At 33.2% G+C, this 15,404-nt stretch overlaps 1 protein-coding gene across 2 annotated transcripts in view; it reads left to right on the top strand.

Annotated features, from left to right (window-relative positions):
* Positions 1-15,404, top strand: part of LOC111465638 (protein MON2 homolog) — a 45,851-nt gene that overhangs the window by 25,437 nt on the left and 5,010 nt on the right. Inside the window, exons 15-37 of one of the 2 annotated variants that reach the window (XM_023110124.1) lie at positions 2,427-2,575; positions 2,683-2,810; positions 2,883-2,940; positions 5,342-5,439; positions 6,953-7,037; positions 7,189-7,254; positions 7,318-7,377; positions 8,203-8,289; positions 8,486-8,672; positions 9,965-10,008; positions 10,087-10,215; positions 10,313-10,444; positions 10,533-10,585; positions 10,669-10,717; positions 12,024-12,082; positions 12,624-12,775; positions 12,859-13,028; positions 13,143-13,271; positions 13,355-13,440; positions 13,563-13,678; positions 13,827-13,939; positions 14,083-14,206; positions 14,473-14,594. In XM_023110124.1, the coding sequence (XP_022965892.1) occupies positions 2,427-2,575; positions 2,683-2,810; positions 2,883-2,940; positions 5,342-5,439; positions 6,953-7,037; positions 7,189-7,254; positions 7,318-7,377; positions 8,203-8,289; positions 8,486-8,672; positions 9,965-10,008; positions 10,087-10,215; positions 10,313-10,444; positions 10,533-10,585; positions 10,669-10,717; positions 12,024-12,082; positions 12,624-12,775; positions 12,859-13,028; positions 13,143-13,271; positions 13,355-13,440; positions 13,563-13,678; positions 13,827-13,939; positions 14,083-14,206; positions 14,473-14,594 (2,396 nt within the window). The remainder of the gene's footprint in view (positions 1-2,426; positions 2,576-2,682; positions 2,811-2,882; positions 2,941-5,341; positions 5,440-6,952; positions 7,038-7,188; positions 7,255-7,317; positions 7,378-8,202; positions 8,290-8,485; positions 8,673-9,964; positions 10,009-10,086; positions 10,216-10,312; positions 10,445-10,532; positions 10,586-10,668; positions 10,718-12,023; positions 12,083-12,623; positions 12,776-12,858; positions 13,029-13,142; positions 13,272-13,354; positions 13,441-13,562; positions 13,679-13,826; positions 13,940-14,082; positions 14,207-14,472; positions 14,595-15,404) is intronic. The other variant, XM_023110132.1, reaches the window with a different exon arrangement.

Consider the following 15,404-nt stretch of genomic DNA (forward strand, 5'->3'; position numbering starts at 1 on the left):
TTTTTTTTTTTTTTTTTTTTTTTTTTTTTTTTTTTTTTTTTTTTTTTTTTTGAATTGAAACCTTATAATTATCAGATAAACGAGTCCCACACTTTAGATTCAAAGAATCAAGCCAACAAAAACAACCCCAAAACTGAAGGTTATCCAATTGGGAATTTTTCTGGGCTCGAAAATTTAAAAATCACCTCCAATACATCACTTAATGTCATAGAAGGTAGATAAAAAATCCTCAAACCATATATGGTGTGATGTCCCACATTGGTTGGGGAGGAGAACAAACCACCATTTATAAGGGTGAGGAAACCTTCCCCTAGCTATTGCGTTTTAAAGCCTTGAGGGGAAGCCTAAAAGGGAAAGCTCAAAGAGGACAATATCTGCTAGCGGTGGATTTGGGTCGTTACAAATGGTATTAGAGCCAGACACCGGACGATGTGCCAGCCTTCTCGCTGTTCCCCGAGGGGGTAGACATGAGGCGGTGTGCCAGTAAGGACGCTGGGCCCCAAAGGGGGTGGATTTGGGGCGGTCCCACATTGGTTGGGGAGGAGAACAAACCACTATTTATAAGGGTGTGGAAACCTTCCCCTAGTAGACGTGTTTTAAAGCCTTGAGGGGAAGCTCGAAAGGGAAAGCCCAAAGAGGACAATATCTGCTAGCGGTGGATTTGGGTCGTTACATATGACTTCTTTTTCAATAAACATTAGGCCCAAAATTGATAGGAAATCAACAAATTTGACAAGATGGAAGGAAATTTGAATGTTTGTAAAACCTCGTTTGAAAAATTTTAGAATCTTCAATTTGGTTTCCAGAACAACAATTAATTCTACATTTGATGAACCTCCAGATTCTACATGTTTGCAAAAGAACCAAACTCCATATCTCTAAAGGTTAATGGGAAAAATCACCTTGAAGTGGTAAAAATGAACACTGTAAGGCAGCTTAACACTTCCTCATTGTACTAGACGAAGAAATTTCATACATTTGAAGGAAATAAATCTCACTTAGTTTTGTAAACTTGCAATGGTTTAAAGGGTGAAGGAAGACCTGAAGTTTCTGGAGAGGTATTCGGCAATGGTTCTGAACCTTCCTTGGACTTAGAAACTTGCTGGTCTGTTGATTGGAAAAGAAAATCAATGACATCATCCTATGTATTGTAATGAGGTCGAGTATCCTATATTCACTACTCAAACTGACATTTAACTCATCATCTGAATCATTTTAAGGAACTGAAAGAGAAGACAAAGGATCATCCTATGACATTAAAATACCGTGAGGGAATTTAGAACCACCTAGACCATTGCTAAATTCTAATGATACTGTTTGGGTATGTTCCTTGAACAATATTCATCAATTAAATTTTTATTATAAGAGTAAAATACAGGGTCAATAGAAGGTAAAAGTATTGAGGATTTTTCCTTGTATAAAGTTTTGAATAGGCTGCAATGAAGCAGATGTTGTTGACAATACTTAACATCTGAAGTAATTTATATGTTTTCTCAATCAAAGTTAAAGTTACTAGATAATATTCATTCTCAAATTTGATATGAAGATTGGAATACTTTCTTACTCTAGCTAATATTTTATAGAGGATTTAATTTACGTGCTTTATTTATTTATATGGATTTGCTCGGTCATAATAGATCAGAGTTGTTCAAATTGTAGTCTGTTGTTAACCTCTATTTGCCGTCAGTTCTTTCTATTAGACCAAGGAGAAAGTGGCCAAAAGCAATCTGAGAATGCCTTTATCCTCGAATATCTTTTTAAGAAGACTAGGAAATTACAGATTTGCAGCAGTTGTTAAGATGTTTTATCTTTGGTACATATTAGAGTTCTTGATGACTCTAGGAGCTGGTCTTTTTTTGCATCGGGAGTTTTCTCAGTCAAATCTTTATCTCATCATTTGGCCTCCTCATCTCCTTTGAATTAGGAGGTTAATTCAGCACTTTGGATTTCCAGAAGTCCTAAACGAATTAACATTCTTAGATAGATTATGATCAATAAAAGCTTCAATTGTTCAGAAGTTCATCAACCGAAGCTTGTTCACATTACATAGCTAATGTGCTATAGCTTGGGGATGCTTTATCCCCCATAAAATGAAATTCTTATAGAAAGACATTCGTGTCATGTAAGAAGATTAGGAGAACAAGTGTTCCTTGTTTTTAAATCCCTAGAAAATTAAAGATTAGTTTGTTAAAAAACTCTATTGGCCTGAAATTATAGAAGAGATTCAGAATTACCTTCTATGAGATTAATTGGGTCAGTTAACAAGAATGCAGTTTATGTTAAAAATTGGGCTTTTAACTAAAAAAAAAAAAAAACAATTTTTTAAAAAATGCTTTACTAATTTCATTTTATTTAATTTTTCTTAATCAATTAGCAAGTTCCTTTCATATTTATGCTCAGAAGATTAAAACTCACATTTTCTACAGGGATAGAGTGGAGTCTCGATGGTGATGCATCAAATGCCACCGTTTTAGTTGCTAGTGAAGCGCATGCAATAACCCTGGCTGTTGAGGGCCTGCTAGGTGTTGTCTTTACTGTGGCTACTTTAACTGATGAGGCAGTTGACCTCGGGGAGGTATCTTGGCTTTCATTTTCCTTTCTAATGTACTTTATGATCATGTCTCTTATTAAGATGCAATGTGAAGTGGACTCATCCTTTATTGTATTCTTTTGATATTATAGATTGAATCTCCCAGGTCTGATAATGATCCACCAGGAAAGTGCAACGGAAGATTAGCAAGTGTCTGCATTTCAATGGTTAATTCTTTGTGGCTGACAATACTTGATGCATTGTCCCTTGTTCTTACAAGGTATGTTATTTTTTCTTCTGTAAAGTATGTTCATAATTGGCGCAGAACATTGAAATGAGCTTCTGTTGAAAGATCCCAGGGGGAGGCTATTGTCTTGGAGATCTTGAAAGGATATCAAGCTTTCACACAGGTGATTGAATATGATTACTGCTATCTTATTGTGGTGCTTTTCATGAGAGTTGTGAGAAAAGTGTAGTTGGTGACATTTGTTTTAATGAAGAAACTTAAATGATCAAATGAAGTTTTAAAATAGACTGGAGAGTCTTGTAATAAATGATTAAAAGATCTTTGTTTGGTTATTTTTCCTTTGTCGGAGGGAATCTAGTTACATGATGAAGTTAAAAAACGTTAAATTGGCGAAGACATATGGATTAAAAAAATACATGAAGAATTGAAGTTCCTTAAAGTAAGCCTATATAGATTTTTTGTGACAATAAAGTTGCCATATTGATAGCTCATAATTCAGTTTTATATGTTGGAACAAAACATATTGAAGTTGGCAAACATTTTATTAAAGAAAAGATGGATCCATGTGCAGCATGTATTCCTTATCTTCTGATGACAAAGCAAATTGCTGATGTACTAATTAAAGGACTTCTCGAGAAGCAATTTGACTAACTAATTGATAAGCTGGCTATGAAAGAAATCTTAAACCAACTTGAGGGGAGCATTAGTTGTCAATATTTAGAATCATTTTTTGAACCAGAGACGATTTTTTTATTTATTGATATAGTGAAAAAGAGGCCAATGCTAACATATACAAACTCCAAAAAGGAGTGAAAGTAAGTACAAATACAACAAAGACCATGATGAGGAAAAAAATACAACAAAAAGCCAAACTAAAGAACAAAATACCAAACCAGAAAGCATTTAAAGAATCTATGAAGGATATAGAAAGCGTACTCGTGAAGATTGTTGTTGCGAGACCAAATATGTGAGAATTAGAATACTTCTATTCCATTCACTAAAGAGATATATGTCTAGAAGTGTGCAAAGGTTAGTAAAAAGACAATAAAGCACAATATGTCTAAGATATTTACAATAATACAACTTACTAGTTTAAGCATTATAACATCCCCTCAAGTTGGAGCATCTATGCTAATCATGTTCAACTTGTTAGAGAGAATCTAAATGCTCCCTTTAATGCTTTCATAAAAAATCTTCTAATTGCTCTCTAATCTTTACCTATCCTATGGATACAAACTTTAATGGATTTTCTCATGCACAAAATTACAGTTGACCTCAATATGTTGTGTCCGCTCATGAAATGTTGGGTTGGATGTGATATGATGAGTTGCTTGATTATTACACCAGAATTTTGTTGGTATTGTGATATCAAATCCCAATTTAGTAAGAAGTTGATATATTCATACTAATTTACACACATAGTGTGTCAGTGTTCTATATTCTAATTAGCATGACACCACATTTTGTTTCTTACTCTTCCAAGAAACCAAATTATTTCAGACAAATGAACAATATCCTGAAATTGATCTTCAATCTTCCTTAGATCCTGCCCAATTAGTGTCGTAGAAACATTCTATATTGGTTGGACCATAATCCTTATTTAATAAACCATGCTCGAGAGCAGCCTTCAAATAACACAATCTGTTCCAATGCAGCCCAATTATCAATTATAGGGGAGCACATATACTGGCTCACAATATTCATTGAATATGCTATGTCTGGTCCAATTATCGCAAGATAATTAAGTTTTCCCACTAATCTCCTAGAGCTTTCAGGTTCTTTCAGCAATTCCCCCTCTTTTGTGAGTCGTAAATTGGCCACTATTGGGGTAGTACCTGATTTGGCACCTAACTTCTCTGTTTCAGCCAACAAGTCGAATACACATTCTACCTACGATAACATGATTCCTTTCTTGCTTCTTATTACATCAATTCTTAGGAAGTATTTTAACCTTCCCAAGTTTTTTGTATGGATTTGACGATGGAGAAAGACCTTGAGTGACTGGATACCCAAAGTGTCATCAAATGGAGAAAGACCTTTTGGTGTTTGGAGTCTTTACTCCTTTTTCTTTCATTCATCAATGAAGTTGTTTCTCCTTTTAAAAAAAAATATAACAGGATAGGATTTCAAGTTTATGCACCATAAACATGTGCTAGCTCTCTAACTAAATAATTTGAAGTAGGCAAAAACGAATCTTACAACCAACCTACTTGATGAAAATGATAAAAAGTTCTCAAATTACAAAATAATGGCCTAGAAACATACCTGGATCATGTAGAATTCTTTTGGTGAAAACTTCTGAGCTTTAGCTTTTTTTTTTTTTTTTTTTTTTTTTTTTTCAAACAAGAAAATCAAAAAGGAAGAAAAATGAGCAGAGACACAATCTTCATAAGGGGGAAAAAAATTACTGGGAAGTTCAAAAGTGAAATTATGGAAGAACTAACTCTCCAAATTAAAGAGCCAGATATATTGTGCACATTTTCCTGAAAAGTAGAATTTTCTGTTTAGAGATAAATATGCTATATGCACTCTGCTGTATCATGATTAAGTGTGATGATTCACAGGCATGCGGACTTCTCCATGTTGTTGAACCATTGAACTCATTTCTTGCCTCCCTTTGCAAATTTACGATTAATTTTCCAAGTGGAGCAGAAAAGAAGAGGTATTTAGTTCTATATAAACGAATTTAACAATTTCAATTTTTTTTTCTCAATTCTCCCTATCTCCTCAACACGAGAACTAGCATGTATGTATAATTTTAATTTGGAAGCACCTTTGTTCCTAATATGAACAGTAACTTGGTTGAGATCAAGGTTGAAGTTAATAGGAAGACGTGTCCCTATTAATTTTTTCTAATATTTTCTTTATATCTAGCATATATTTGATAACAATAAATAATAGTAATTTTAATAAAAAATCAAGGTCAAAGTTAAGATTGGGGTTCAAATAGAATGTGGGATGCACGACTATAATTTTAAGGAATTGAGATGGGTTAGGGGAGAGGGGAATGTGGAGTCCATAATAAAATTAAGGAAGAATGAAAATATTACCATAGGGGTTAGTTGCTGCACATGACCTTGATTTTTCAATTTGAGCCAACCTTAAATTTATTTTCTTAACAATTAAACCTTGCTGATACGACTTGTGGAGCATGTGCATATTGTAACATCTTGGATTTCCTATAAAATTATTGTTATGATACCAAAAATGCTTTGTTATCAAATGATATTAAAACCCTGTTGAATTGAAATTAGGAACTTTTTGGATATGTGAACTCCTAATTCAAAAACAGTAAAACTCCCAAATCTATTCGATTTCAACCTGAAAGTTTAGGTTAGAAATGAATTGCCTAAGAGTCGAACGCTCTACAAGATAGGATGATCAATTGTACTTGAATGTTCTTTGTATGCGATGGTAAACACTATTGATTTGAGCGAACTAGAATTCCTCTATTTGATTCACTAAGGAGATATATATACAAGTGTACAAGGTTAATCTAAGTAGGAGAAGGTAGAAAGACAATAAAAGACAACACAACTAATATATTTACAAAATTATAATTAGACTAATATAAGAGCTCTAACACTCTCCTCAAGTTGGAGCATTTATATTTATCATGCCCAACTTGATAGAGGTAATCTATCCATGTTTCATTTATTGCCTTTTAGAAAATATTTCCTAATTGCTTTCCAGCCTTATTAAAGAACCTTATTGTTTCCTTTCATGTACAAAATGAAAGTCGGTTTAGTTCGCTCATGAAGTACCATATTAGTCACCACAATTTGGTCGATGTGATATCAAATCTCAATTCAATAAGAAGTTGACATATCCAGACTAATTCACATGCACAATATCCAGACTAATTCACATATATAATATCCACATTTTGTTTTCTACTCTTCCAAGAAACCATATTACCTCATAACTACTATTAAATGCTGAAAGTTTTTCTGGTATTTTTGCATAGTTTGACATTTGAAGGTTTCTCATTGACTTGTGGAGCTTATTTTGTCATCAATTTGTACTTTGAAGCTAAGGTTATTTATTATGTGTGTTTCTGTATATGGATACCAATTCACTGATGCACACCCTCGAGAATCCATGCTCTTTGATTTTAATGACCAAACTGTTCTCACTTGAAAGTGTTATCATGCTTAAACCCAATGTTTTTGCAGCATCCCCCAGTCTCCTAATTTAAAACGATTGGAGCCTTTCACTGATCAAAGGGATACTGTTGTCCTTACCCCCAAGAATGTGCAGGTATATATCCAGTTTCTACATTCATTTTCTCTCATAAAATATTTTTTGAATATTCATTTTTTATCTTAATTAAATTATGCCTTCCATACTGAATCTCAAGGTGTAATATGATAGTTATAATTTAGTTGATTCTCATAGTTTTTCAATTCAGGCCTTGAGGACTCTTTTCAATATTGCCCACCGATTGCACAATGTGCTGGGTCCATCTTGGGTGTTGGTACGTTAACTTATTTCTCACTTGTAATTAGAGAAAGATTATGATAAGAAGTGTTGATTTTAGGTCTTGGATACTCTTGCGGCTCTAGACCGTGCAATTCATTCACCACATGCCATGACACAGGTATTTTTAATCTATGGTTGAGCTTCCTTTTCTTTTTCTTCTTATGGAATGAGTCAGAGACTAGAATGATCATACTTTGATACGATCTATTCAATAGGAAAAGGAAAAATATTAAATTTATCCCAACCTTTTAGACCAAATGTGGGTGGAAATTTGGACCTTCGATCTCAAGGAAAGGAGTAGATACCTTGAACCTATCTAATGGGCTACCCAAACCTGTTATTAGCTTTTTTTTTTTTGTATCTAGTAGTATAAGGAATTTTGAGTTTGTACCACTTTAATACTTTTCCTTATTATTAATGTAGTGTAATGTTTAGTAGTTTTTGGTTTTTATTTGACCAAATAGGTTACCTATATTTACTGTTTTTAATCATTTAAAATTTTCAATTTAGGGTTAACTTGGCTTGTTCTTAAACTATTAGTTTGTCAGTTTTAACAACTGAGTCATTAGTTATTAGACAATTGTATCAATGAACCATGGTCATCCTTGGGATGTTATAAGAACTCACTTGATCCACTAATCATTTGTACCAACATATATGCAAAACCACGTACTTCATCAATAATTCTCAAGTGGAAAGCCCGTACAAATTTTTGAAATGTCTGTACGATTTAAAAAAAAAAACAAAAAAGAATGTCCGAGTATACTTCTCTCTTAAACCTTCAGTGAATACTCTTTTGAACAAAACTAGGTGGCTTTGTCTCCATGTGGTAATTCTGTGCTTATCTTGACCTGCTGTTCTTTCATTCAATGATGTACCACTTTTCGCAGTTTCTATTGATCTATTTGTTACTTTTGCATATTTGTTGCCTTTATGCGAACAGGAGGTATCTACCACCGTCCCAAAGCTTACAAGGGAATCATCTGGCCAGTACAGTGACTTTCACATTCTTTCTTCTTTAAATTCTCAGGTAAGTTTTTAATAAACTATTTTAAATACAGTGCTGCTTTCGTCCAGTTTCGTGAATCAGGAAGAAACAATGAAGCCATACCAATTCTTGAAAAAGAAAGTAACTTCCCAGAGAATTGGTTCGAAAGTAGCCCGCCAAATACAGATTTTATTGTGCACTTCCCCTAATTACCTTTTTTTTCCCCTTCTTTTTGAAGCTATTTGAGAGCTCAGCACTGATGCACGTATCTGCAGTGAATTCCCTTCTTTCAGCATTATGTCAGCTTTCTCATCAATATCTGACTAGTGGTTCCAGTGGTTTTGGCCTAGCTACAAGTCAGAAAATTGGGAGCATCAATTTTTCTGTGGAAAGGATTATATGTATCCTTGTCAATAATCTTCACAGTATGTCAAATCAATGGATTTTCTGTTTGTTAATTATGTTTTTGTGAACATATCTGTCCATTATCAGTTTTATGTATAATGCAAGTTTGAACTGTCTCAGATATGTTAGTTTGTGCACCAAACTCATGGTAAAGCATGCTTAAAATAGGAGCTATGCCATATAATCCCATGTTATTATGTGAATTTTCATAGTATCTGTATATGATGCATCCATCTTTTGGATCATTGTTCAAGTATTGAAGTTTCTTTTATATTTATTACTCATTTTGGTTACTTGAACCATGCACAAACAGGCATTAAAGAAAAATCTGACTGTTTCATTTATGGTTGTACTATATCTGATCTCTCTGAGTCATTCTCTTGTTAATATCTGAAGTTAAATGATATGCTGCTCTTAGAATCTTTTATCTCTGGAAGTTGTATTCTTGATGGAAGTTTGGGAGGACCTTTAGGCCAGTTTTTCAAAGGTCAAAAGTAAGTATAGAAGAAATTTAATGGTCTAGAGTGTTCGGTTGAATTGATTATTTATTAATTTATATAAAATCACTTTCCAATTTAATCTTAGGTGTAAAATCACGTGGACAGTTGCTTTTGCAATCAGCTTTCTAGAAATCTATCACCTCCTCTAACAAAATTTGAAAAATTCCATTTGTGTCCTTATGTATCTTCCTTATATTCTTTGTATTTAAACTAGAAAAAATTGTGTTTGATTCAATTGTTTTTATAATTATTGTTTTTCCCTGTTCTTCCAATTATTAGAATGAGCAGAATAATTTGTAACTTACATCATATAAGATTTCAAATAATTTTCTTATAAAAGATTTGACATATTCAGTACCAATGTAAAAATAGCTGAAATGATATCTCTACTTTAGTAATTGTTACTAATCACATTAATTTACTGTTAATTTATTAGATACTATTGCCTACTACTTCAAGTTTAAAAATGAAATTTACCAAACATTTAATATATTTCATATTATTGCTAGTTTTGTTAAAAGCACAATTGCAATAGTTATTTTAACAGCCACGATAATCCCAAACTACATCAGAAGAGTGAGAAGTGCATAGTTTCTTAAATTTTTGAGTATTTGGATACCTAGTCAAAAGTGATTAAAAAAACACTTAAAACATACGTTTAAGTGCTTTTAGAGGGAGTTCTTAAATAATGCATTTTCCTATATTATTGTGTGAAATATGATTCACTTAAAAATACTTCTCCCGAAATTCATCACAAACTCTTATAATGTTCTACTGTCCACACAGTGAATCAATTATATGTTTTATGATAGGAGTTGAACCACTATGGGATCAAGTTGTTGGCAATTTTGTTGAGGTAACGACATTTCAATTTCTTTGATTTCCATTTTGCATTAATTAAAAAGTTTTACACCTTCCAAGAATGGATTTGCAGCTTGCCAATAACTCCAATCAGCATGTACGCAATATAGCACTTGATGCATTGGACCAATCCATCTGCTCAGTTTTAGGTTCAGAGCCCTTTCTAGATTTCACCTCACCTAATCATCATACCACTTTGAAGGTTGTTAGGATTCTCATCGTGGTTCTTTTCTGTGTTTTATATAAAGTGTGAGAGAAAAACTAACTATGATTTGGGTGCACGTGGGCATCTGTTTTAGATTGAAAACAGGCTTGAAAAGCTGAGGTCACTGGAATGTTCTGTTATATCTCCTCTACAGTCTCTGTATTCGTCTTCTCAAAGCATTGATGTTTGCTCAGGATCATTAAAGATTCTTCTGCATGTTTTAGAGGTAACTTATGCTACTAACAATAGATAAATTCCATCTTTTATGTGTCCATCTCTGCCCAAGTTCATAATATTTGCTTTGAAAAACTCAGAGACATGGAGAGAAATTACACTACAGTTGGCCAAATATTCTTGAGCTGTTAAGGTTTGGGTATCACCTATTATTATAATTTCAATTACCTAAACATCGTGCTGTTAAGTTTTTCTCTAACTACTTGTATTTTAAAGGTCTGTTGCAGATGCTTCTGAGAAAGACCTTGTTGCTCTTGGCTTCCAGGTTAGGAAATGATTCAATATTTTATAACTATTAAGAACACGTCCTCTATACTTTCCAGAAAATTGAATCCTTGCTTCATGTTTCTTAACAAAAAATTGAATTCTTAGTTTTCTCATCAATTCTTGCTTCATATTTTTTAACCAAAAAAAAAAAAAAAATTGAATTCTTAACCAAATTCCAAAAACAAGGTTTTGAGAACTATGTTTTTTTTTGTTTAGTTTTCAAAATTTTGTCTTGATTTTAAAAAACATACGAAAAAAAGTAGATTACAAAAACCAGAAACAAAATACCAAATGGTTATTAAACGGGGTCTTAGCTTCCAAAAAGTCATTTTTTTCCTTTAGTAGCCTCTCATTCCATAACTTGCCTGGAATTTACGGCTTGAAAGAAATCTCTAGAAGTTTGGAGGTTTTTTTTTCTGATTTTGTTCATTTTTGAAGCCTCTGACCATCTATTGATATTTGTATACATCTTTAGAAATTTCTCCCTCATCAATCTGGATTGAAAGGGTTTTTGTTAATCTTAACTTTCGTTTGGAAGGGTCTTGTCATCCTCCTTTCTGTTATCCATGTTCGTATATATTACAATCCCCTGTTTAAGAATAATGTTTGTCCACTCGAAACTCTTATCTATACTCATTCTTAAGTTGTAAATAGATGTGTGTTCTCAGCATTTTTGTTATATATCCCTGATCTTTTAGATAAATTTATAACTGGGACAAAGTAATCAATTAAGTAAAATATAATCAGTACTTTGTAACTTACAAATGATAGTGAGCTACTGAATTGGTTTTGTTCACTGTCCTCTATTTGATTATTACCTTTTTTACAAAATAATGTATTTAATGTGTCAATCTGGTCTTATAGTTCGTATACATGGTTGACTTTTTACACCTTTACTCCTTTGAAGAAGAACTATAACTTAGTTTTTAAACATGTTACTCCCTGCACTAGGTTGTTCTTTGTTGCTCCACATATTTAGATTGCTGTAGTTTCTTTAATTTTACTTTAGGCAACTATATTTTTCTCGGTTGATGCATTACTATCACATAGTCCGTCTGCTGTTATTGTTTTTATAGCAAATCCATATCCATGTCCATCTGTTGCATTGGAAGGTCTAATGAACTTTCGATTTCATGACTCCACCCGTGGATGGTGATACATGCCTATATGCTGTTATATCTGCAGTTTTCTTCCAATTACTTAAGTTTGTTTCCAGATAGTTGCTTGCTTAATTTTCTTTATAACAGCTAAATACTAGTAATTCTGTCTACATAAAAATAATCTAATTTTTGTTTTCCTTTTAGAGTCTACGTGTGATCTTGAACGATGGACTTTCCAGCTTACCACAAGAATGCCTTCACGTGTAAGAGCTTCTATTTGGAATTTTTATTCGCTTAGAATTTTTTCTTATTTCACTCTGCTCCCTCTACAATGAACTATAATTTGTATGCTTCCCTCTTCACACGTCTTCACCCAATTATTGCTTTCCTAATTATTATGTTCTATCAAAGAACGGAGCTTTATGTTTTAAATTTTGATATGTATTTATTCTCTTGCTTATGATGATCCACTGCCTACAGGAATTATTTTCTTGTATCAACATATTTTATTGGCCTTCTATTTTTTCCCTGAGTGTAGAACAATTAGCATTCTTATTCCATCAGAAGTAAAATGAATCTGAAATTTACTTGGCTAAATTGGAATAACTTGCTGCGTTTGGCCACAAGGACCAATTTATTGAATGCAGGAGGCTATCATAACACTAATTAATCGATTCATCCACCTTTAGGTTCTAGCTGATCTGAATAAACATAAAAACAAAAGCTGAAACTTTAGCTAGTAGCGTCACTATTATACCTTTTGATGTAGAAATTCTTACTTCGATATCAATTTGCATGTTGCAGATGTGTAGACGTGACAGGAGCATACAGTGCTCAAAAAACGGAGTTAAATATAAGCTTAACAGCAATAGGGCTTTTGTGGACTATAACTGATTTTATTGCTAAGCGGCTTTCACATGATCTTGTGGGTGAGAAGGAAGCAAGTAACCTCCCTGGTAAGTGTGTATACTGTTATACCTCTGTCATTAGCTGTTTTTTTGTTCACCCTTTGCTGTTACTAAAATGGCTTCAATTGCAGACGTGCCTGCTGTCTCTAAACAAGTGAACGTTGAGCGGACTGAGGAGGAAATGATTGAGGCTTCCATTCACACTGATGCTTCTCCATTCACAAACATGGTTGATTGCAACAAGTTGTTGTTTTCAGTTTTCTCACTGCTTCATAAGCTTGGAGCTGATGATAGGCCAGAGGTAGAATAATAGCCCCTACCTTCATTTTGTCCACCTTGATGCGTTATATGTAGAATTAACTGTGATTCCTATGAACTATAAGCTAGTAATATCAGCACATTCGTATGCCTTCAGGTCCGAAATTCAGCTATCAGGACACTCTTTCAGAGTCTTGGAAGTCATGGTCAAAAGCTTTCAGAAAGCATTTGGGAGACTTGTCTTTGGGATTACGTTTTCCCCATTTTAGACCATGCTTCCCACATGGTAACTGTGATATGATAACATAACTATACTTTGACCTTTGGCTGATCTTTCTGCTGACGGCCTTTGAACTCTTTGTTTTGAAGGCTGCAACCTCATCCAAAGATGAATGGCAAGGGAAAGAACTGGGAACTCATGGTGGAAAGGCGGTCCATATGCTTATACATCACTCGTCTGTATTAATCTTGATCCTTGCCTAAATATAATCACTTTTGTTCTTTTATATTACTTTCCTGACTCCTAAAATAGATAAAATTATTGTATATTATTTTCTCATACTACATGCATTTGCAGTCGTAATACTGCTCAGAAACAGTGGGATGAAACGCTTGTTCTGGTGCTTTCTGGAATAGCACGTATATTACGTTCTTTTTTCCCATTCCTCAGAAGCTTAAGAAATTTTTGGTCTGGTAGGTCAATCATCAATCTTTTAGCATCATAGCATAAACTTTATTATTAACTTCTGTGTATATCTGTAATATTCTATATTGTTTAATTCATCTTTAACAGCTTTACATTGGTTGTTCATAATAATGTCGCATGCTTCTATTACTACAGAATGGGAATCTTTGCTTCTTTTTGTGAAGAATAGCATTCTAAATGGTAGTAAAGAAGTAGCTCTTGCAGCAATAAATTGTCTACAGACTACAGTTATTTCTCATTCTCCCAAGGTAAACATCGAGTAAACCAAAGAAATTTTTGTTTCATATGCATGTTTCCATTGGCATATTCTGATAATATAATTCATATCGACTTGCTATATAAATGATAATAAATGGCCTGAATCATCTTTGCTCTTTAACTTGTGGAACAGGGAAACTTGCCAATGACTTACCTTGTTTCAGTACTTAATGTGTATGAGCTTGTACTTCAAAAGTCACCACACTACAGTGGTAATGCTGCTAGCAAAGTGAAGCAGGAAATTTTGCATGGTCTTGGTAATGATTTACTTTTAATGAATGTATATAAATATATTTTACATATATGTCTCTTCATTGACTTATATGCCTGAAACAATCCCTAAACATTTGTGAATCTAATCAAATATGAAGGCTGAAACCATCCAGTTATTTGTGAGATTCACAATAGAACCAGAGAGATAATATAAAAGATTTTTAATATTAACTTGATGCTACTGTGATCTTATAATATGTAGCTTTTCATGCTTATTATTAACGCTCTCCGTCTGTTAAATTGTTTACAGGAGAGCTGTATGTGCAAGCACAAATGATGTTTGACAACCAGATGTACACACAATTGCTATCAGTTGTTGATTTGGCCATTAAACAAGCAATAATAACTAACGAGAACTTTGAAACTGAATTTGTAAGTTCATTTTTACCCTCTTTTTTCCTTGCTCAATTTAAAGGAAAAAAAAACTTTTGGATAATTTTATTTTTGGTTTTACAGTTCGTTCATATGTTCCATCATTTTCAATTGAAAAATTTTATGATATTGCTTAGAAAGATCATGTTTGTCAGTTTTAGACGGGAGAATTAAGATTATGTAGTGATGAGATATAATGTTTTGGAGCTAGAGGTTAGCATGGATGAATAACAATATCAAAGTTAATTGTTGTAGAAATCAAATTAACGAAATTACATAGTCATTGTCCAACCAAAGTAGACCTCGGGCACTGAACTTTAGCTTCAAAATCATGTCGCCAGATTTTATTAGCTCAAACATCTTAATGTGATTGACTTTTTCCAAACTCTAAACAAGCACTCTTACATTTTTTTTATTGACATTTGACTTAACATATGGTGTGGATTCTGATTGAGCATAAAATGACGTATTGTATGAATCAAGTTTTCACCGTGGTGAAAAAAATGGTCGAGGCATTTAGGTATAGACAGAATTAATAAGTGAAACAAAATTAAAGAACTATGATGACTACTTAACATTTCAAAAATGCTACATTAATTATTGAATATATAAATTTCCAAGCCTTAAAAGGGGTGGGATCGGAGAATATAAAGATGAGTGAATGTCTAAATTAAAGAGTTTCAGACTAGTACATAAATTTCTTGTTGATTTAGATGAAAAATTTGCACTCCATCCCTTCAAATAGAAGAGACACATGTAGCCATCTGGATTTTTTTTCTGTAGTACTTGTGAAAAGATTCTATAGGAAGT

This window comes from Cucurbita maxima, unplaced genomic scaffold (genome assembly GCF_002738345.1).
Source record: "Cucurbita maxima cultivar Rimu unplaced genomic scaffold, Cmax_1.0 Cma_Scf00002, whole genome shotgun sequence".
NCBI classification, from domain to species: Eukaryota; Viridiplantae; Streptophyta; class Magnoliopsida; order Cucurbitales; family Cucurbitaceae; genus Cucurbita; species Cucurbita maxima.